The following is a 21551-nucleotide window of genomic DNA, read 5'->3' as shown; positions in this document are numbered from 1 at the left end:
GAAGCCCCTCATTCGCTTGTTCCCCTCTCCAACTGTTCTTTTGATTCATTGATAATACATAAGTCCTGGCATAGTATTGAGATTTCTAGACAATAGAGACGCCAACTGACCCCAACCAATCATGGCGGCCTTTATAGCGTCGCATGGTTTCCCTGACGATAGGAACGGGAGTGGGAGAACAGTAAAAAGCTCGCGAAACCAAGCGATATTTATTCGGGATTCTACAAATTAAATTTTTATTTTAATATAATTTAATTATGTGTATATACATGTTAAATATAGGTTAACACGTTTGCTACTAGCTGAGCAAGGAGTTAGTAGCTGTGTACGAAAATACTGACGCTATGCAGATGTTTATAGAAATTTATATCTTCGTAAACATAGCTAACAAAATAGAACAGATTTGTTACGCTCTTCAAATATTATAACGTACACTAAACTTTTAATAATTTCTATATTTGTTGATGTTTTCTGCATTCTCTACTTTTTTATACATTTAAATTTTCAATAAATGCTAAAAAATTTGCAGTCTTTTGATGATCAAGCCCACGATATTTAGCGAACGTGTTAAAAAAGGCACCCCTAACGCAAATGAGTCGTACAAAAAAAAAACAGGTTTTAGAAAATTCTTCGGTAAAAGTAAAATACGTAAAATGAGAAAAGCACGGTAGCATATTAAGTCGCAATAGTGAATCTACCAGTTATTAACATGAAACCAGATTCTTAGAAAATTCCCCCCGTTAATCATAGTTAAATAACATATTCTTTTTTGGGCAAGCAAAACTATCTTTACAACTATAGGACATAAGGGTCATTATATAGTTACAATGTGGAGTATATTTAAAAAAATTTTTTTAAACGTACTTCGATTTTTGCAATGGCGGGAACTTTGTAAAAGATTAATTTTTACAAACAATACCATGGTCCTAATCTAACAGACTTTTCCTTTAATTAATATAAAATTAAGTAAAAATAGCTTCGTATGATTTATGTATTTTTTTGTAAAAGTGTTATATATCTTTTGATTCCTATTTACACTGTAATCTTTTGTGTGTATGCATATATTACATAAAATTTTGTACATGTAGTATTCTTAAACGTACATTGTATGTTTAGGACTTACATTTGTAAATCTTCACTTAAAAAGTCATTATGCTTGATTGTATTTGCATAAATTTTTTTAAGTAAATCTATTACAACACACGCATACATATTTCCATCCTTCAAAATCATTCCCATATAAATTCTGATACTGTATAGTTTATTTCTTTGCAAAAGATATTTTCATTGCATGAGAAGGTGTAATTTTAAATCCTTGAAGAGCATCCTTTGCTGCTCCTGATTGTACTTCATTTTCAAACTCCACAAACGCGATATCATGCCTGTTCGGTACTAAACGTACTTCCTTGAATCCAGGGAACTGATTAAAGAGCATAGATAACATCATTTCACTAGTTTCATCTGGTAAGTTTGTCAGGAACAGAATTTGATTTGGTGGCTGCTCGGGTACAGCAGTATTGACTAAGCCTGGATGTTGTGGCACACCAGCATGATAACCAATCTGTTGTGAGTGTTTAGCTTGTTCTTTAGCTCTTTTCTTAGCACGTTTAGCTTCTTCATCAGCTGCAGGTACAATCCTTTTTGGTTTCTTGGGTCGTTCTGCATATGTACCTTTCATTTTTGCAATTATATCACTGTCTGTCTTTGCATACTGTATCCTCTGAAATGTAAGTAAGTTAAACAATTGCACTCCTTGCTGTTTCATAAATAAAACATCAATTCAAATTAACAATTAACATTTACCATTGGTTTATCATAGAATGGAAATCCTTGCATTGACCTTAATGCATTTGTGGCACTAGCTATTTCCTTAAAAATAACAAACGCCTGTCCGCGCATTTTTAATGTTTTTAGCGCTACAATATCTAATATTTGACCAAACTGAGAAAAAATAGCATATAAAGACTTCTTCAACTCATCTTTTTTTATTTTTTCATTCAGATTATTAATATAAATCGTATTGTTCGGTCTGATATCCATATTTACTACGGAATGAAAGGACTGAAATATAAAAATTATTAATTGTTATGTCTATTAAATTGACAAATTAGAAAAATAATTATTGTGATATAAAAATGACAGAACACATTATAGATACAAAATAAATTAGTTTAAGTTACCTTTGTTATAAAATTCTATATTATATTTACACAATGATTAATAATACTTTTTGAGTACTGTGTAACTAATATTCTCAGTCGGCGTCAGTGCTTTGTAGAGGTTATGGTAACAATAGGATACATCAATGAACTATCTCAAAAATAGACTGGAAACTTGATGGTGAAACTCTGCTTATTATTTTTCGATTAATTGATTTCGGCTTTATAACGGTGAAAATAATACTTTCTAACTTGTAAAACTCTTTGTAAGTCATTCTTAATGTTTTCTTACATTATTTCTGTTAATATTTAAAAATTAGCATTATACGTAATAGGTAAATCATACGATCTTTTCCGAAATACCTACACGTTTACTTGTAGAAAAGAATATTGTGTGATGCGTAAAATGTTTTAATATTCAATTTATATTCTTTTATGTAAATGCATATTATTCGTGCATTATTTACAGAAATATGAGTGCCAGACCATTCAGGAATAGTAAAGGTGTAAATAAACCATTTCGTTCTCCATTTAATATTACTCCTAAAAATAATGTAGAAAATAAGATAAATACTCCAGAGTCAAATACATGCCAAACACCATTGTAAGTATAAAGGAATCTTGTAATTTAAAAACTTTGTACTAGCAATATTAATTCAATAGACTTTTATTGATTTTTATTATACTTTCATAAAAATAGGAGGATTGCTGTATCAAAAAAATTGCATTTTGAAACACCTACTAAAAAATTATGTTTAAGTGTGGAAAATGATGATAGGCAAACAAATCTTGAACAAAATAAGGAGTTATTTCAATCTGATTTAGTATTATTAAAAAAGAGAATACAAGAAAAACAAAAGGCAATTAACAGTTTAAAGACAACATTATTATATAAGAAAAAGGTAAAAAGCAATAATAAAAATTATATGTATTTTATATTGTAGCTATCAAATACTTAAATGAAATACTGGTTTGTTTAAAGAACAAAGCTGAAGACTTAGAAACTGCTATAAAGAAATGGACTGCTGTGTGTCAGACAACCCTGAAAGATTATCAGAATAATTTAGAAAATAGGAATGGACATTCTATGAGTATGATTGATATTTTATCTTCATTTGGTATAGATCCTAACATAGTTTGTTTTTCCATTGATGATAATACATTCTATTAATAAATAATTTAAAATAGTTTTCAGTATTATTTTATAATATTATTGCAAATTTTTTTATTGTATATTTACACGTTTTCAATAAAATGTCTAACGAAATATATGAAAACTTAAATTTACAAAATTTTGACATCCTATATTTCACATTTAATATGGATGTGGTTTGAATGGGTTATTTGGATTAAATAGTTCTGGATCTTTAACATATTTAGGATCCTTGGTCATATAGCCCATTAAACCTAAAACATAGAAATATAAAAGTAAAACAAAATCAATACAAATACAAAATAATATTTAACTTTTAAAGAAAAGTACATACCTGCATTTTGGGCTTTCTCTATTTCTTGTTCTACTCTCTGCTGTTTATGGGTACATAATCCAGTTATATGTTTCCCATAAATTCTACCTGTATGTCTACTTTGAAATTGAGACAACAAACGTACATTTTTATAATCTGGCTCTATATTTAATTTACATAAAATGCATAATCTTCGCTCCTTCTTGTATGGATTATCAGATACTGTTGGCTATAAATAAAATATACTTTCTATCTAATTAATTTGTAATAACAATGATTCACACATACAAATAAGAAGTTTATATGACAGTAAAAGACAAATATAGCAAAAGGAAATTATAAACTTAAATAAGGAAACTATAAATTAAAGATATTTTTATATTGTATTTTAAATTCCTGAATAATATGAGTGTCTGAAGTAAAATATTACCAAATCTATGTCTGCGTTTGGCACATTTGATGTTTGTTCGTGTGAAACACAATTCTCGGTGCTTTTGTTGCGACATATAATTGTCGAAATTCTGTGCGTGATATTTCTCAAATTTTGCGCGGTGACAAAGGTGGAAATCATTTTGCGCCGACAAAAATGTGCATACAACAATCTTGTTTGGAGCAAAATAAAGCATAGAACATATTCTAAACAATACTGTAAGAGTTGAACCATATGCTATAAATAAAGACTCTTTAAAAATTAGGCTTTAAGAATAATGGAGTACGAAACAATCTAAAATTTATTTTGTTACAATTATTTGGAAAACAATGTAGAAATTCTGATTGTTAATTCACTGAGATGTAAAAGTAAGATCGAATAAATTCAAATCATCGAAATGCATTGTTGCTTAGTAACTTGTAGTTGTAAACTATTGGTCAAGCACAAGGAAGATTTTGATCGAATACACAATATATTTGAAGAATAAAATATTCTTTTTTCGTGTTTAAAAATTGTTTCAATTTTTAACCGACTATAAAATATTTTAGACTATTTAGAACATTACTCTGGATTGTTCTAGAAATTTGAAGAGATTGTCTACGTTCTCTTTGTGAATAGCAATTTCGAATTAAGAAATATTATGTGCTCTATTCTTCTGAAATTATTCAGTTTTACAATCAAAGCAAATAGATGCCAGTCATTTTTTGATAATACATATGAATATTAATATTCCTGTAGCACCCAAAGTAGAAATGGAAATTCGCTAGAATTCGTAATCATCAACCTAACACAACATACGTACACTATTATTACTAAAGGTCACTTAATATTCTATTTTAAATGCAAGGACATTCGAGCATAAAATTTTGATTTTTAATAAATTTCTTGTTTTCATCAATCTACATGAAAATGATTATTGTTTGTAGCCCTCTACTGTTAAACTGAGGAAACGTCAACACTTTTGTTCGACATTCGACGTCAATCTAGGAAGTGGCGATCAATGGATGATGTTACTAAACGGATTCCGTTGCTGAAGTCTCCGCCACTCTTTTTCCACAACGCGGAGGCGAGAGTCGTGCCTTTGAAGGTTTCGTAGATATTAGTCTATACTAATATAATTATTAGATAGAAATTTGTCATTGATTAGTGGTGTGTACAGGTGAAGTGATAAGAGACAAGATGTGGCCCTCACTGCTGGACGCGGTCAAAATGAGTCCGTTTGGAACACCCTTCGTGACAGCGAAATGTCAGGGGCAAAACGAGCTCACACAGTCGCTCGTTAAAAATCGTCATATCGCTGCAGCCTCTACTGCATCAGGCGGTCAGTAATTTCAGTAAATCATTCTAACATACGAAAAGTTGTTCAACTAATTTTGCACATTCTTTTACTGAATTAACTCGCCTTACCTGCACATGTCACGAGAGCGGTTCTTCACTGACACCTGCTTATTAGAGATAAGAGTAACGATCATTTACATAATTTGACCATATTTTAATAGAATTTCGAAGCTGAATGAACAGTGTTACATAATCTAAATATTGATACATACATTTCCCATCTTCAGAAATTTGAAATTTGAACTTTTGAACGTATTAATGAATACGAAAACCGTTTAACTTGAAGTAACTTAATGTACGTTTATTTTATTATAGGTTGTGATAGTTTAATGATTTTTGTATGATAATTATGTAACGATACATTCGCCGCATGGCGAGTTTACTATATCGTGATGAATTCATAGATACATTTTTCTTCTTTCACTTTCGTCGAATATATTTTCTTTCTGGGAAGTATATTCTTTTGGCGCTTAAAAAATTTCTTAATGAATAATTGAAAATTCAGTGTGAAGCGTTCGTTAGGGAATAATTTGAAAGAAAATTGTCATCTTTAGTTGTTCCTTGCAAATAGAATGGATTGCATAAGGAGCAGCCATTTTGTTGAAAACGCGCGTGCGGATACCGTCCTCGTAGCCTTGCTTGACATTCGAGTAAAAATAAATTAGAACATTGGAACAGTGGCCGCGACCGAGAAACCAATTAAAGATATCCTCAGATGTACTTGAAAGGTTTATTATTGGATTAGGGCAAGGTGGTGAGGTCGTTCCTGTCAATTTTGAAGTTTTGCCAAAGTCAAATTCCACGCGTTGCACGCGCCCAAACAGCTGATCAGCGGTCAAGTTTTCATTAACAAATTCGAAAGAATTAATAATATTCCTATATGATATTAATAAATTATAATAGAACCTTAATTAATTTAACTCAATTATTTATGATCCCTTTTATTCAGAATTAGTATTATTCAGTGTAATAACAGCAAAAAATCAATAAGATATTGACTGAAATTTAAATTATAATTTGATAGTAGCCTTTACATATTTTAAATTTTTATAAATGTATAGGCCCATAATCTAGTGTGATTCTCTCTTATTTTAATAATGTTTATGCGATGAAGTGTTTCATATTGTAGTACATTTTTATGTTCTTTAATGTATAGATAGCTGTGAATTTGGATCTAACAAGTATTTTATGCTATGTGGTCTGGGAGGTATTCTGTCATGTGGTATTACACACACCATGGTTACTCCTTTGGATTTGGTGAAATGTCGTATTCAAGTAAACCCTGCAAAGTACAAATCGGTCTTCAATGGATTCAAAGTAAGCAATAAATTATTTCTTTGCATCAATGTTTCGTTAAAATCATGAATGTTTGTTTTATATTTGTGCTGTTTGTTTTACTTAGGTGACAATGGCTGAGGATGGAACACGTGGTTTGGTAAAAGGATGGGCTCCGACATTCTTTGGTTACTCTATCCAGGGAATGTTCAAATTTGGTCTCTATGAAGTCTTCAAAGTATACTATTCTGCACTTGCTGGTGAAGAATGGTCGTATGAATATAGGACAAGTTTATATCTTGTTTCTTCAGCATCTGCAGAATTCTTTGCTGATATCGGTTTAGCGCCGCTTGAAGCTGCTAAAGTAATTATTATTTACTTTAAAAGAGAGAACACTTAAATCAATACTGTCCCTGTTATTATTTGAAAAACTTAACAGATACTACTCTTGTACTATCTGTGCATTCCTGTGACTTCTCCTACATCAAAACAAGACAGAATTGTTCTTTTGTTCCTCCATAATGTTCCTACTGATCCTCGTCATGTCCAATATCATATATATTGTAAGTTCTTTGAGACAACTATTAATCTGGATGTTGTTTAGCATACAATATTTTGTTTAAAGTCTAGCAGACAAAATGTATTCTTTATTTGTACAGGTCAGAATTCAAACCATGCCAGGGTATGCAAATACTTTGAGACAGGCTTTCCCGAAGATGTACGCTGATGAAGGCCTTGGTGGTTTCTACAAAGGGCTGGTACCTTTGTGGCTCCGTCAAATTCCATACACAATGATGAAGTTCGCTTGCTTTGAACGTACACTCGAACTCTTGTACAAGTACGTAGTTCCTAAACCAAGACAAGAGTGCACAAAAGGTGAACAGTTGGTTGTCACTTTCGCGGCTGGTTACATTGCTGGTGTATTTTGTGCAGTTGTATCTCACCCTGCTGATTCTGTACGTATACTCATTCCTCTACAATTGTGTTTCAATTTCTGATTCATATTGATTCATGTACATATACATGTACTTTCTTAATATAGGTTGTATCAAAACTGAATCAAGAAAAGGGAGCGACAGCTGGCGACGTTCTAAGAAAACTTGGTTTTGCTGGAGTATGGAAGGGTCTTGGACCTCGTATTATCATGATTGGTACATTGACAGCGGCACAATGGTTCATCTATGACGCTGTGAAAGTATGGCTCCGTATGCCACGTCCACCACCACCAGAAATGCCAGAATCCCTCAAGAAGAAGTATGGACTGGCTTAATTTATGAGATGTCAATATTTTTAATTTAATTGTGAATCAATTACAGTTAGAACAGAATAAGACATAGATAAATTACATTACTTCCTCACAGTACATTGTCGAACAATGTTTTCTGCCATACGTTTTGAGTATTTATTCTGTAATACAAGACATCAGTGCAGGTTCCACTGCCTCAGAAAACTAGAAATAATGTGCTATAATGATGAATCATAGTGCTTCAATGATCTATGATTGTAAGAAAAACGTAGCACATTTATAAAAATTTAATAGTGACAGTGTGTTACCTATTGTAACGAGAAACTGTTACTCTGTAAATAGAGTGATCACTGTAAATAAATGGTCTGTGATTACTCGATTATATTTTTTCATTTTCTCTTATATACCTGGTTCAATGAAATATTTTACGACCTTCATTACTTTCCGTTAATTTTTATTAAAACTTTTAGAGTACAATTTAAGTACTTAATAATTGTATTCATATACAATTTTACAAGTACTAATTTGCACATTCAACAAAATATAGCATATATACATTTGCCGTAGTATACACTGTAAATAAGTAAACTTTTTTTTTCTTAAGTAACATAAGAGCATATTTGTTCTTGTAAATTATTTTAGCTTACAAATCTTATTAGAATTATACTACTTACGATTTGTAGCAATAAATTGTTTTTAACATTCAAGAGTACTAAGTTGTTCAATTTAAATTTATTAAGTACGTAAATTTGAGGGCCCAATATTTTCTACGCATTTGTTTTGTAGAATTAGAACTTTCTAATAGATAAAAATGTTAATGTCATGTTTATATGGCTATGTACAGCTTGAATGACGCTTGATAAAGTAACAAAAGTAAAGAATTGTACTAGAAAATTATTATGTAAGTACCACATTTTTACAATGTTTTGATATTTGCCTTTTTACGAAAAAGTTTTTTATATGTAAAAATTAAGAGAATAGTTTCAATTTTCCTATTAATTTTACGGTTACTGTTTACAAATTTACTAGAGATGCACTGCCAAAAAATGAAAAAAAGAAACAAATATTATTACTTTGGACAGTTGTTTCGTCGCACTATTTCCGTAGATGTTTGCAAATATCATCATTTTTATTTAATACTAAGTACTAAAAATGTAATACGAATAATACCACATTAATGGTGGTTATTGTGTATACATAACATTAATTCATGTCTATTATCTCATATAAAGTTCTTTCTCTAAGTATATTTTAGCATCTTGTATCGTTGCAAAAATTTTAAACGTAAGTTTACCGTGTAAGTACAAATCACATTTCTTTATCGTTTCAAAGATAGGACTTGTACAATTTGCGAAGTAAAAATGTACTTCAATTTGCTCGAATTCTTTTATCACAGAATGCAATGTAATTACGCCACTCGAGTCGATGTAACTTAATGCGCTCATATCCATTATTATGCACAGTAATTCTGGTTTATCTTCTGAATCTTGCGAATCTATGTAAATACCTTTTTCACGCAATTTCATTCTACGTTCAATAACTTTGTTTGGATTTACTCCAACTAATCTGTATAACTCTGATTTAAAATGATTACAATTTGCAAAGTTTAATGTCCCGCAATAATGAAACATCTTTATTCCTGGAATTTCTACTACCTAAAAATAATGTAAAGATACATATTAAAATTACAAATGCGTTAATGCATCGAAAAAAAGAAAATAGAATTATTCGTTTACAAAATTTACATACCGCTTTGAATCTACTCATATCTAGATACAAATCTGTCTTTGGTATGTGGCCCAGTAAACAAGTGTAAGGTCGAATACTTTGCAATAAAATAATAGCGAGTGACATTATTATACCCATCAGTAAGCCAATGTCAATATTTACTATTACAACTATCAGGAATGTTACAATCCAAATTGACGCATCATATTTATTTAATTTCCAGAACTTCTTAAATTCACTGGCCTGCTGAAACATTCCTTTCAGTGCTACCTGAAGAAAGAAATGATTGTAAGTATTGAATGTTTTTAACTTGTTTTTGTGAAACAATATATATAATTATCCTTGTACTTACTACAATAATTGACGCGAGGACGCATCTTGGTAGTGGTTCAAAAAATGGACCAATCCACAAAAGAATAGTAAGTAGTATTAAACAAGATATAATACTAGCTATTTGCGTACGCCCACCAACAGTCTGCTGAATTAAAGACCTGCTTAAAGATGCTGACACTGGCATACACGAAAAGAAGGATCCAAATACGTTACTCAAACCCTAAAATCATATTTGTAAATTATGTATAACAGTTTCTTAGATACTATTAAGAAAATAATATTTATAGAATGAAGTTTTTTACCATAGCAAGAAGTTCTTGATTTGAGTTAATTTTATAATTAAGTTTTTGTGCAAATATCAAAGCCATTGATATAGTTATAGTGTAAGAAACCATTGTTATAGCAATACTATCTACTGCTACGAGGTGTAGTAAATCGAATGTAGGTATCTCGGGTGCTGGAAGTCTAAGAATTTTTTTCATTTTGCAATAAGAATAGAAAATTGTATTTATGAGAAAGACAGAAAAATTGTTCCATACCCTGTAGGGATATCGCCCACATCTTGAATATTGTACTTCTCAGATAAACAGAAATATCTTGAAATTAAAGTTCCACTTACTACTGCAATTAGTTCTATTGGAATTGGCATGCTGCATTTTTTGCTTGCCCATGGCTATTATTAGAACAATCATAAAATTATTATTTATATAAATATTAAATTATAATATTTATGTTATAATATTTACCTTTAAAAGTTCGTTATTGCATACAAGACAAATAATTGTAATTAAAGACACAATCACAGCAGCTAAATTTGTGTTTTGTATTTCTTTAAAAACATCTACCAATGTCTGAAATAATTTTTTTGAATTAACACATAATGTTCTTAAAATAATTATTTAAATTTTTTCTTAATATTTCATTCATACATACAAAAATAAGTTTAAAGTATCCTTTTTGTTTTGGAATTTTTAAACCTAACAAATCTTTAATTTGGGATATTAAAACATAAACTGCTGCACCAGTTGTAAAACTATTTACTAAAGGTTCACTGAGTAACGTGCTCATGATGCCTAAGTGAAATATGTACATTACAATCTGTAAAAAAAAGAACAGATTTATTAATGTCTGTTGAATATAAAGCAAAGTATTTGCAAAATATTACCTGATATATTCCAACCATCAATGTGACTGCTGTTGCTACTTGCATGGGTGTATATGTATATAAATGTTCTCCAGGAAGGTTGGACATTACATCTGTAGTATTTGAACTCATCTCATAGTGTGGTAATGAGTAAGAAGTCACTGTTTTCCCAGTCATCAAGCAAACCACAGCAAAAGTTCCTGACGAGTGCCAATAATTTCATTTCATTGTTTTAACTTGTCTAATAAGTTCTTATTAAAAGGACCTATGTGTAATAGAAGCAACATTTTACTAATAGTACAAATGTAATACACGAGACACACTAAACAAGTTTGTACCGATAAGTGATTCTTGTGTAGAATTTCAAATACTTTTCTTTTTTCTATTTTACTAATCAAATTCTAATATGAAAATTTCCTTACCCATTGATACATGTCTAGATGTACCAAAAAAGAAATATATTAAAACAGGAAAGAATGCCATGTATATGCCAACAACTGGTGGCACATTTCCCAAGAGTGCATAAGCCATGCCTTGAGGAATGTGCATAATTGCTACAGTTAAACCTGAAATTATATCAGACATTATGCTTTCTTTCCATTTATATTCTCTCAACCACCTTATCGAAGGAACTGTAGAAGTTAAACATGATTTCCAGTTTTTAGACTTCAAGATATTTATTGTATTTTCAAGAACTGTAAAAAAATAATAGATAAAAGTAACGTCTGTTTGAATCATTATAATTATTGAATCTATAGAAAATTTTATTCTTTCTATATATGTACCAGATATTGTTGGCTTCTCATAATTATAATCCTCATGTAAAGTTTCTTGTTCATAAATAGGCCTCTCTAAATTTACTCGCAATAATGCATCATGCTTCTCCATTTTGACAAATAATTAATAAAAATCTCATTGACTTTTTATTAAAAACTTATCTATCTACCTGTAACAAATAAATATTTTATAATGTACAAGCTTTCAACTGTAGAAGCCTAAAAATTCGAAGATAAAATATTAAAAATGTTTGTGTTTTCAATATTGGAAAATAAGTTGATTAATAGTTAATGATCTTTCATTCTTGAGAGTAAAAAGTCTCTTACATAACAGAATTTTTAGTATATATATACGTGTATAATTATAAAATAAAAATACAAATTTGAATCATACTTAATCAAAGAATGTTTAGCGCTCAACAGGGAAATTTTAACTTTTAAAATTCATGGAGGCGAACGGTAATTTTGACAAATGTTACGCGATTACATAGAATTAAATAACCTTAAAGTATTTTTAATCAATTATTCTTCTAATTATTTTATTTGTTTAATATTTTGTCACCTCTTTTATATCAATGTGTCTTCCTTTCGTGACAGTTACGTACTGCTATTTAATTGTAAAAAATTTGTGAATCTTGTGGTTAGAACAATTACAGAAATTACAGTATTATATTTTCGCAATTGAGATACTGACCAGTTGATCACACAACTGGCTACTGATTTAACAAGTGTGTACTTTATCCACTGTGAATGTTCACACTCATACATTTTAACAGAATATCATATTGACATGTGTCATATGACATGTGTGTAAATAAATTCATAAGATAACGATGCAGGATTAGCTACTGTCGGTACAAACATTATTGGATATTATTATTATCGTCTGTGTCTCTATTCTCAAACCTTTTTAAAAGAAATAATGTTTCCTTTTTGATAGCATAACACTTAACTCTCAGTTATTTATTCTTATTCATATAAATCGAAGAAGGGGAAAATAATCGAAGGCAACACCAAACAAGTATATGTACACAATACAAAGATATGGTTTTTTACGCAATTTTATTACTGATTTAGAGTTCAATAAGATTACAATGTTAATAGTAACAAGAATGAAAAATACTTACAGTTGAAATATAAAAAAAGAAATTTTAGTGTTTCTGAACTTTTATTTATAAATTAATGCCCAAGCTATTTATCGAATCATGTGATTTCGCGTTTTATCAGTAGGATTTTTAGATTTTATTGAAACACTTTATACTTTGTCAATTCTTTATGACTGGAAACTAGGATTAGGCAAATTTGCAATGCATTTGTTATGTAGCACTTAACTTAACTTTCTAATTTAACTAATAACATTTACATCGACAATAAATAATGATGCATTTTTTATTACAAATTAAGATACAGTTATTATAAATGAAAAGTACAAATATTATATATAATAATTATACAATACTGTTTGTTAATATAACTCATACCATTTGTATGAAATGTTATGTTTTTAAATTGCACAATTAAAATGTATTTAAAAAAATGTTTTTAACAATTATAGACTTCCTTCTATAATCGCTACTAACTGAGCCCCAGTAATTGTATCACAGTTAATAAATATAAAAACATAGGTAATTTCTTTCACATTACTGTAGTACCTTTTATACTCAAGTTACACAATATCGAATTTGTGGTAACTGTTACTTAATTTTAATCTAAGTATTGAATATGAAACCGTTAATTATGCATGTGCAATCATTATGCAACGATTATAAAAATCGATGTAATCATTCATATGTGTAAAGAGTTTATAGATTTATTTTACCAAAGCATACATATTTACAAATACTTTGCAAAATTGTTACTGTAGATAGAAATTACATAATCTTTTCTCTATCATTTCAAAGTGTTTAAATAAAGCAGTTCATTCATATTGTAATAAAAATGATTTTTCTACTACATTAAATATAAGATTATAAATAGTATAAAAACATAAATATATAACACGTAAAGGCTTTCCTTTAAAATAAAAAAAATTTAATTTGGAATCTATAAATAAATTTAACATTTAATTTGACTTATTTGAGTGCAATTCATTTTTTAAAAAGTTGAATTATACTTAACTTTAGAAATGGTTTTATGTACATTTCCAAGGAATCAGAATAAATAGAAGTTCTTTTGAGATATAAACAACTTTGTTTCTGAAATGTAACTTAGCATGCATACTAAAATTTTTACAAACTATCAAAATATAAAATAAATTATAATTCATTTTATAATAACACTGTTCCCTTTAATGCAATACATATATTTACGATTCCTTGGAATATATTTGTATTTAAAAGAAGAGTTAAAACAAAGTTTAAAAAATTACATTAAAAGCATTCAAAGAGCACGATTAACACGGTACATATCAATTTTTGTGCCGAGTGTGCCATTACTTATTTGTTGTACTAAAATTATTTGCGATAACATTTTAACTCCTTTTAAATTAAGTTTAAAATGTTTTACGATGAATTGCTCTTATACCATCTTCTTCATACTCTTTTTTACTAACCCACATCTTCTTAAACGTATCTAAGGAAGCCAAAATGGACCCACCAATCCAAGTACTATATAATCGTTCCTGAGGTGCTGATATCTACATATTGTAATACAAATATTTTTGATAGGAAACACTAATAGAGAAAGTGTATAAATAGTTATTAAATGTTATACATACCCTAATTTTTATATCTTTTGGTGCCATTTTACGTATTTCGGATAATAGCCTATCACCAAAACCCTATAAAAAAGATATTTGCAATAGTTACAGTATTTTTTACTTAATTATAACATACATACACACTATCATAAATAAATATTGAACTTACACGGAATAGTGTTGATCCTCCTGATAAAACAATGTTCTGGAATAGGACCTTTCTTAAATCCAGATCCGATTTTTGAATAGAATATGTCAATACTTCATGAAGTCCTTCACATTCTTCTCCAATCAAGTCTGGTCTAAAAAGTACTTCAGGTGCTCTAAATTGAGCTGGACCAATCTATTATAAATAAATATCAAACTCTGCATATATCACATGATATAAAACAATTTTCAGGTAAGACATTATTATATCGTGTATCATAAGTTACAAAAATAAATCTTAAATTTATATTATTACCTCTAAATGACTTCCATCAGGCAAAATATACTGAAACTTCTCTGTTTTAATTGTTTCTTCTTTTTGAGGATTATTAGCAAGGTAACATGCTCGCTCTTTAATTGTCCTAACAATTTCAAATTCTGCTGTGGTTTTGAAATTAATACCCTCTTTACGTAAAAGGAGTCGTAGATGCCTTGTAACATCACGTCCTGCTATATCAACCCTCATAATGCTATGAGGCATAGCAAAACCTTCATAGATAGGTACTGCATGTGTCACACCATCTCCAGCATCTAATACAACTCCAGTAGTTCGCCCAGTGGCATATCTATTATATTGAAATAATAAAAAGTGTTATTTATTTTACAATGATGTTATAAGTGTGTCATGTAAAGATTAAAATTTGGGATAGACTGAACACCTACAAGCTAAGTACAGCTTGCATGGAAACAAATAAGGCTGGAACATTAAATGTGTCAAAAAATATTTCTGCAGCTTTTTCACGATTTTTCCTTGGATTGAGAGGTGCTTCTGTTAATAAAACTGGATGTTCCTCACTAAATGTAGCTAATTGATCTTTACTATATACATAGGACCAAATTCTTTCCATATCGTTCCAATCCGTAACAACTCCATGTTCCATTGGATACCGAAGAGACAAAAGTCCACGATGTTCCTCTGCTATTGGGCCCACAAATATATCACCTTCTAAAGCACCAGCCATAATGCGTACATGTTTTGGTCTGCCAATACTACAAAGAAATCAATATATCAACAATACTGAACTAGGTAAAAAATAAATGTATCAATATTAAAAAAGCTTAGAATATTTATGGTTACTTTACATGCAATAGTAATCCCCAAGCAAATAAGACACTCCCTTGAATCTTAATGAGGTTGAATCAAAAATTATACGTACTAATTTGGAAATCTGCATTTGGGTATTTGATCGCCAGCAAATCCTGCTTTAATTACACCAGATCCCTAAAATGGGTATTAATTATTTATCTGTATCACTATCAATTTTAAACTACAAAAATTATTATTACTCCTCAGTGGTTATTAGAATATTTTGATAGGCAAAACAGATTTTTAATACAAAATCCCAATTTAAAAAAAGTAGCCAAAAATAATTTTGTACAAATTAAAATGTAGTAAAATTACTATCAATAATAAGATTTGAATATTGGTAATTTTAAAGAGAAAGTATAAAATTTTTGGAGCAACTTAAGAGCCGACATTATGGTACGATTCAATTTGACATACCGACACAAAGAATAGGAAAAAGTCATAGAATTTTGAAATTTGATAAATGGCTTACGTTATCGATAACCACAGGCTGATTGATTATCACATCGTACGGCTCCATAATTATATAAAAAATGTACTATTTTATGTAAGAACTTTGAAAATCTACAACTGTAACCCCACAGTCACACACCTATTCTCTAGTGAGGTTTGAAGGGAGTTATTGACAGCTAAGCGAAATAAAATTACTAGTCACAAACAGGTTCGCCAATAGCAAATTCAAATTGACAGTTGCACAGTTCACTCGATTGAAATTTAAAACTTGATCAGCTTTACGCGGTTACTCCGAATCAAAGTGAATAACTATCAGAGTATTCAGATATTCAAGAGCGTTATATTATACTGAATGAAACTTATCGTTGCAAAGGAATAATTATTAATCGTAAGTATTAAATGAAAATGCTTAAAAAGTTTAGATGCGTTTATTTCAAGATTTATTATTACAGGAGAATTTTTTTCAACAAGTCACAGCCAAGATTGGGAAATTTGTTATGCGTGTTAGTCATTTCGTATTGAAATGATTAAGTGGAAAAACCGTTTAGTATAGAAAACTCTTCAGCGTTATCGTCTCTTTAAAAGTACATGTGTTCAAGATTGAGCTTTCAAAAACTGTAAGTACATTTAAAACACTATACGAATCAATAATACGAAAATTAAGAATACAAAAATGATATCAGAATTGTTTAATTATTCAATTGTTTAATTGCTCAATTAACTTGTATTTGTGGTATTTTAAATAATCGACAAGATAATTTAAAAATATATTCTATCATTTGAGGTCATTATTAAAATAGTCTTTGCACACAATTAATCTTATATTACAATGTATATTACAAATTGTTGATGAATTATGGAAACTTGGAATTATTTTGTAAAACATTTCTGTGTCTTGTTAAAATCTTTCTAATGTGAAAGAATATTCTTCCATAGTAACTGTTATGATATTTCATACAGCATATTAAAAAAATGAGGAATACCTACTTATTGAATAGTAGATATCAAACAGTAAAAAAAAATTCATCATATTTGTGTACATTGAATGAAACTTCAATACATATTTTTAGCAGAATCTATACATATATAAATATATAATACTAATTACGTGCATAAGAACCTAATTATCGGATCACTAAATAATGAATACCACTCTTTTTTTTAACATCCTGTATTATCCATATTTATGCTTGCAACTGAGTTCATTAGGATTATACAAATCTGTCTCATATGAAGATATTCTCTATTTTTTGATTTAGCTGTTGTTAAAGTAATAATTATAAAAGTAACTATACACAATACGATTTTATAACTAATAAATTTCTGCCATAAGTAACAGAACTAGAGATGTCCAACCTGTAAATGGATGGCTACCTTTACCTTCCCCCTGAGTATCTCCATAATTTTCCCATACATATCCAGATTTTTTATATTGCTTCATAATGTTTTGTATCAAATTTTGTCTCAAATTCTGATAGATACTTTTAGCTTTATCTTGATATGGACCTTCAAGATTAGAATAGTAATACGTTGCTCGTACAGTTAGGTAATTCAAATTCATCCAAATAGGTCCTCTCCAATAAGGACCATCATGTTCAGTATTGTATTTCATGTATAATGGGGATGTTTTTGCAAGTGATCGCAAACCATATTTGGTCCACAGAAGATTAGGATTTGTTAAGTCTTGCAATACCTTGCCTAACTGTGGAGACTCGGGATCAATAATTTGCAGAATAAATGGAAATAGTGAAACATAACCGAAGGAACTGTCAACATATCTTAAAGTTGGATCTTCTAAGACAACTCGTATCATTTCTGATGACTGTACATGTGATCTTGGAGGTGGAGTCGGTCTTCGTAAAGATACTTTATCTGTATGCAACCCAAAATCGGCATAGCTTTGTGTATTCGGCGACCAATGTAGTTTATTTAATAAATTATTATCTGCTAAATATTGGTATGTTTCCTGGTATTTGTTATGGGAATGATTTAAAAGTTCACTAATTTGATACATAGTATCAGCAGCAAATGCTATCCAGCAACGTAAGTCGACGTGTCGTTCATCGACATTCGGATGAGACGCTCTTGGATAATCATCTAATCCAGATGTAAGCGTTTTCGGATTTAACTCTCTGTTGGTTGCTACGTCTCTGCCTCGCCATCTATATGTACTTGCTATATCTCCAGTTTGTGTTGTATTAAACCAGTTAAACCATGTTTGAAGACGAGGATACAATTTATCGAGAAATTGATAATGTTTCTCTAATATTTCCTTACGATTACGTTCAAGAATAAAACGTAATGTTAAAAAGAATGTAGGTGGATTAGCATTTGTATTTGTTTGAATAACAAACTCTTCTGGCACTTTTGCCAATGCCTCTGAACCTAAAATCATTTCTCTTGGTATCCAACCTTCGACATTCATTAAATCAAACCAATGATTTATAATATCCAATTCAATTTCTAAATCCCAAGCTGATATAAGTAAGCCATGAAAACCTTCATCCCATAAGAAACCTCGTGGGAAAAAACTTCTACTGGGTACGGCAGTGTACAATGGTGCTTTCCAGTAAGGCACAGGTCCTTTAGTATATTGACTCTGCACTTGCGAATTTCCATAGAAATAGCCTATGGAACCTACCATATTCGACAGTGTCATTTTTGCAAATTTAATTTCATCTTCTGTGTAACCTTTTGATCTTAATTTAAATATTTCTTCAAATTTTTTATCAAACAATTTGCGCTGGTTTTCCAGAGTACGTTCGTAATTCTGACCAGTTAGTTTTTCAACTCTGTTAATAAAACTGCCTGATTCATAACTGACTTCGATTTGGAAAGGGATTTTTCCCGTTATCTGCGTCACAATAAAATTCGCATCTTTTTTCTTTCCGTCCGATGATAACGGAATTTGTTCACCAGCTAAAACTATATGTCTTTTAGAAGATTCCTTATGAAACGCTGTTCTAAGATTCTGAAGAACAGTTTCTCTCAATAGGTGTAAACCAGGAGCAACAGTTGCTAAGAAAGAGTGTTCTTCTACATTCCCTTGTATCACATTAAGGTTTATTGTAAAAGAACCTAAACCCTGTGTATTTCCTTCTACACCTGTTAAACGGTTTTCATCACCAAGATTAGCTTTGATCCATCCCTTGGTGCTTTCTTCAATAGCAGTATAAAAGAGTAATGAAATTTCTTCACCATCTCTGACTTGATTTTTGGATGTCACACTAATTCTTGCTGTCCAATCTCCACCATGTTTACCACCAGGCTTTTTAACAAATGTGGTAGTTAAAATAGCTGAATTATCTACTATTTCTTGAACACCAAAAGTTTTTCCATCGTGTTCCATCCAAGCATATCTAAATTGTATTAAAACGACAAATATTACAAATATATTTTGGACAGAATGTGTCATAAAACAAAGGATTTTAATTACCTGTCCAATCTATCTCCTTGTTCACACCAATGTCTAAGGCCACCACCACCTTTAAGTAATAAATGTGGAAAATACCACATCATTCCTGTTACTAAAGAATGTGGATCTCTAGTTTTCATTCCAAAATAAACACCTGGCCGATATGTACCCCAATATCTATCTGGAATATCTAGTCCAGAAGCTGTGACCAACTATTTTTAAATGCAAAAATAAACATTTTATCAATAATTTTGAAGTAGTTTGTTACTACACGTTGCTAACTTAATATTTAGACACTTAGTTTGAGGCACATATTGCTTAAAATAGTAAAAATGAAACACATGTGTACCTTTTCCATGTCATATGGAGTATTTACTCTAGTTTCCAGATATCCCTTATAGCTAAACCAAGCAGCAATAACAATACATAAAACTGTAACTGTAGTATTCAGCATTGGTAGTTTAAACTTATCCTCTTTTTTCGTATTAACAAAATTTGGAACTTTATTTTTTGTTTTTGTAAATTTATCTTGTGCTTTATTTCTAGCCATTGTATTTGTCCTGAAATAAATGATGAGTATCATTTTTACAACAATTTTATATCTGTGATTTAAAAAACGAAATTATGATATTAATAAAATATAAATATAAGAATTCTTATAGAGTATAAAAATATTTAAGATAAATACCTTGAAAATGCAGTAGTCTGTAATATAAATTTTCATTGAAATATTAACCACAAATATTATGTATTTTAACGATGTCGTTATCCTTAAACGAAGTAATATTAGAATTGAGTGACAGAATTCAATTCAAATTAAATTTTGTTTCACGAAACGCTCGGTGCATTTCGTTTCTTATAAGGTTATATTTCGCCGATTAATTCATCCGTGTATGTACATATTCTGATAAAATCGAAAAGATAATACTCACTTTGATATTCCGTTTAAAAAAGGGATACAAAGAAATAAATATATAACGCTGATACGTTACATTGTTTCGCCTTCCTTATTCCATCATTGTGAAATAATATTGCCTACTAGAGAGTAACGTTACGTTTTAAATCATTTTCGAATTATGACCTAATTATTTCTGTTAATTCAGTGAACTTATTCATACAAAAAATAGAGAATATTTTAACGATTATGATGATTGCAGTATAAGTTTTAATTAAATGTTAATACTAAATGAAAGAGTTTAAATGAAATCAAACAATTTTGTTTAACATTTATATTTTTATTTATCCAATAGTTGCATATATTACAAATAAAGCATTTACTATCACACAGTAATTATAATGGGGAAGAGCTTACAGCTATGTCATTCACATATTCATGTATATAGATCTTTGATTAGTTGTATAATGCTACCATATTAGCCCATTGTTTAAATTTTCAAATGGAAATATTGAATATCAATGTCATTTGATAAAATTAATTAATTATAATTTTATCATGATTGAATGTTTTGTACACATGTTCCTTTTATTAATTATCCTTCAGTTTGAATACAATTTCCATCTGAATTTTAAGCAAGTGTATTATGTGTAAAATGATCTCTTAGATAGTAGAATGTATTATGGTATGTGAGAATATAATATTAGGATTAGCACATGTTCCATACATGTATTGAAATGTGTGTAATTTTGCTTATTTCTAATTTCTTAGGTATCTTATACATGTATATGTATATATATATTTGTTCTTAAAAATTTTGTTAAAACAATTGCGTATATACAATGTTGACAATGTGTAGATCTTCTTCAATATGAAGACTAAACAACAAAATATTTACCTT

General features: G+C 29.7%; 7 protein-coding genes across 10 annotated transcripts; 2 read left to right on the top strand and 5 right to left on the bottom strand.

Annotated features, from left to right (window-relative positions):
• Window positions 1-973: 973 nt before the first annotated feature.
• Window positions 974-2411, bottom strand: Snf (U1 small nuclear ribonucleoprotein A snf). Its single transcript, XM_076385489.1, has 3 exons — window positions 2181-2411; window positions 1804-2061; window positions 974-1720 (listed from the first exon to the last, which is right to left on the bottom strand). Exons 2-3 carry the CDS (start codon window positions 2038-2040, stop codon window positions 1262-1264), a joined length of 696 nt encoding a protein of 231 aa, XP_076241604.1. The 5' UTR covers window positions 2041-2061; window positions 2181-2411; the 3' UTR covers window positions 974-1261.
• Window positions 2412-2476: 65 nt separating this feature from the next.
• On the top strand, window positions 2477-3427 carry LOC143183778 (uncharacterized). Its single transcript, XM_076385491.1, has 4 exons — window positions 2477-2494; window positions 2629-2763; window positions 2860-3061; window positions 3142-3427. Exons 2-4 carry the CDS (start codon window positions 2633-2635, stop codon window positions 3328-3330), a joined length of 522 nt encoding a protein of 173 aa, XP_076241606.1. The 5' UTR covers window positions 2477-2494; window positions 2629-2632; the 3' UTR covers window positions 3331-3427.
• Mrps18c (mitochondrial ribosomal protein S18C) lies at window positions 3333-4427 on the bottom strand. The gene is made up of 3 exons (XM_076385490.1): window positions 4056-4427; window positions 3647-3854; window positions 3333-3566 (listed from the first exon to the last, which is right to left on the bottom strand). The coding sequence occupies exons 1-3, from the start codon at window positions 4287-4289 to the stop codon at window positions 3475-3477; spliced, it is 534 nt and encodes a 177-aa protein (XP_076241605.1). The 5' UTR covers window positions 4290-4427; the 3' UTR covers window positions 3333-3474.
• Window positions 4428-4992: 565 nt separating this feature from the next.
• On the top strand, window positions 4993-8293 carry Mpcp1 (Mitochondrial phosphate carrier protein 1). The gene is made up of 6 exons (XM_076384724.1): window positions 4993-5142; window positions 5215-5376; window positions 6550-6710; window positions 6796-7032; window positions 7328-7624; window positions 7711-8293. Exons 2-6 carry the CDS (start codon window positions 5235-5237, stop codon window positions 7936-7938), a joined length of 1065 nt encoding a protein of 354 aa, XP_076240839.1. The 5' UTR covers window positions 4993-5142; window positions 5215-5234; the 3' UTR covers window positions 7939-8293.
• Window positions 8294-8674: 381 nt separating this feature from the next.
• Window positions 8675-12614, bottom strand: LOC143183080 (prestin). Of its 3 annotated transcripts, none has more exons than XM_076384482.1 (11): window positions 12590-12614; window positions 11905-12065; window positions 11542-11814; window positions 11141-11319; window positions 10909-11073; window positions 10722-10826; window positions 10515-10648; window positions 10278-10440; window positions 9995-10195; window positions 9664-9912; window positions 8675-9569 (listed from the first exon to the last, which is right to left on the bottom strand). In XM_076384482.1, exons 2-11 carry the CDS (start codon window positions 12005-12007, stop codon window positions 9132-9134), a joined length of 2010 nt encoding a protein of 669 aa, XP_076240597.1. In that variant the 5' UTR covers window positions 12008-12065; window positions 12590-12614; the 3' UTR covers window positions 8675-9131. The 3 variants fall into 3 exon arrangements, with proteins under 3 accessions (XP_076240597.1, XP_076240596.1, XP_076240598.1); XM_076384481.1 differs by lacking the exon at window positions 12590-12614 and adding an exon at window positions 12458-12573; XM_076384483.1 differs by lacking the exons at window positions 11905-12065; window positions 12590-12614 and having other exon boundaries at window positions 11141-11384; window positions 11542-11658.
• A 1406-nt stretch (window positions 12615-14020) lies between these two features.
• Window positions 14021-16495, bottom strand: Arp1 (Actin-related protein 1). 2 transcript variants are annotated; one of them, XM_076384773.1, is made up of 7 exons: window positions 16360-16495; window positions 15884-16022; window positions 15464-15790; window positions 15057-15366; window positions 14763-14936; window positions 14612-14674; window positions 14021-14530 (listed from the first exon to the last, which is right to left on the bottom strand). In XM_076384773.1, exons 2-7 carry the CDS (start codon window positions 15973-15975, stop codon window positions 14387-14389), a joined length of 1110 nt encoding a protein of 369 aa, XP_076240888.1. In that variant the 5' UTR covers window positions 15976-16022; window positions 16360-16495; the 3' UTR covers window positions 14021-14386. The 2 variants fall into 2 exon arrangements, with proteins under 2 accessions (XP_076240888.1, XP_076240889.1); XM_076384774.1 differs by having other exon boundaries at window positions 14022-14530; window positions 15958-16022.
• An 817-nt stretch (window positions 16496-17312) lies between these two features.
• On the bottom strand, window positions 17313-20305 carry Gcs1 (mannosyl-oligosaccharide glucosidase). Its single transcript, XM_076384586.1, has 3 exons — window positions 20105-20305; window positions 19777-19967; window positions 17313-19699 (listed from the first exon to the last, which is right to left on the bottom strand). The coding sequence occupies exons 1-3, from the start codon at window positions 20303-20305 to the stop codon at window positions 17653-17655; spliced, it is 2439 nt and encodes an 812-aa protein (XP_076240701.1). The 3' UTR covers window positions 17313-17652.
• Window positions 20306-21551: the final 1246 nt, after the last annotated feature.

This window comes from Calliopsis andreniformis, chromosome 9, assembly GCF_051401765.1.
Source record: "Calliopsis andreniformis isolate RMS-2024a chromosome 9, iyCalAndr_principal, whole genome shotgun sequence".
In the NCBI taxonomy this organism is placed as follows: Eukaryota; Metazoa; Arthropoda; class Insecta; order Hymenoptera; family Andrenidae; genus Calliopsis; species Calliopsis andreniformis.
Note: the sequence above shows the minus strand (reverse complement) of the source record. Positions and strands in the feature narration are given on the sequence as shown.

Coding starts and splice junctions, on each gene's coding strand:
- Snf (XM_076385489.1), bottom strand. CDS start 2,040: ATGGATATCAGACCGAACAATACGATTTATATTAATAATCTGAATGAA. Junction 1,721..1,803: donor CATTCTATGATAAACCAATG/GTAAATGTTAAT, acceptor CTTACATTTCAG/AGGATACAGTATGCAAAGAC.
- LOC143183778 (XM_076385491.1), top strand. CDS start 2,633: ATGAGTGCCAGACCATTCAGGAATAGTAAAGGTGTAAATAAACCATTT. Junction 2,764..2,859: donor AATACATGCCAAACACCATT/GTAAGTATAAAG, acceptor TCATAAAAATAG/GAGGATTGCTGTATCAAAAA. Junction 3,062..3,141: donor CATTATTATATAAGAAAAAG/GTAAAAAGCAAT, acceptor GTTTGTTTAAAG/AACAAAGCTGAAGACTTAGA.
- Mrps18c (XM_076385490.1), bottom strand. CDS start 4,289: ATGGTTCAACTCTTACAGTATTGTTTAGAATATGTTCTATGCTTTATT. Junction 3,855..4,055: donor CAAACGCAGACATAGATTTG/GTAATATTTTAC, acceptor TTTTATTTATAG/CCAACAGTATCTGATAATCC. Junction 3,567..3,646: donor AGAGAAAGCCCAAAATGCAG/GTATGTACTTTT, acceptor TCTATGTTTTAG/GTTTAATGGGCTATATGACC.
- Mpcp1 (XM_076384724.1), top strand. CDS start 5,235: ATGTGGCCCTCACTGCTGGACGCGGTCAAAATGAGTCCGTTTGGAACA. Junction 6,711..6,795: donor CGGTCTTCAATGGATTCAAA/GTAAGCAATAAA, acceptor TGTTTTACTTAG/GTGACAATGGCTGAGGATGG. Junction 7,625..7,710: donor TATCTCACCCTGCTGATTCT/GTACGTATACTC, acceptor TTCTTAATATAG/GTTGTATCAAAACTGAATCA.
- LOC143183080 (XM_076384482.1), bottom strand. CDS start 12,007: ATGGAGAAGCATGATGCATTATTGCGAGTAAATTTAGAGAGGCCTATT. Junction 11,320..11,541: donor ATCTAGACATGTATCAATGG/GTAAGGAAATTT, acceptor GGCACTCGTCAG/GAACTTTTGCTGTGGTTTGC. Junction 10,649..10,721: donor GCAATAACGAACTTTTAAAG/GTAAATATTATA, acceptor TTCTAATAATAG/CCATGGGCAAGCAAAAAATG.
- Arp1 (XM_076384774.1), bottom strand. CDS start 16,407: ATGGAGCCGTACGATGTGATAATCAATCAGCCTGTGGTTATCGATAAC. Junction 15,791..15,957: donor AAATGCAGATTTCCAAATTA/GTACGTATAATT, acceptor ATTTCTTTGTAG/TATTGGCAGACCAAAACATG. Junction 14,675..14,762: donor GAGGATCAACACTATTCCGT/GTAAGTTCAATA, acceptor TCTTTTTTATAG/GGTTTTGGTGATAGGCTATT.
- Gcs1 (XM_076384586.1), bottom strand. CDS start 20,305: ATGGCTAGAAATAAAGCACAAGATAAATTTACAAAAACAAAAAATAAA. Junction 19,968..20,104: donor CTCCATATGACATGGAAAAG/GTACACATGTGT, acceptor ATTTAAAAATAG/TTGGTCACAGCTTCTGGACT. Junction 19,700..19,776: donor CAAGGAGATAGATTGGACAG/GTAATTAAAATC, acceptor AATACAATTTAG/ATATGCTTGGATGGAACACG.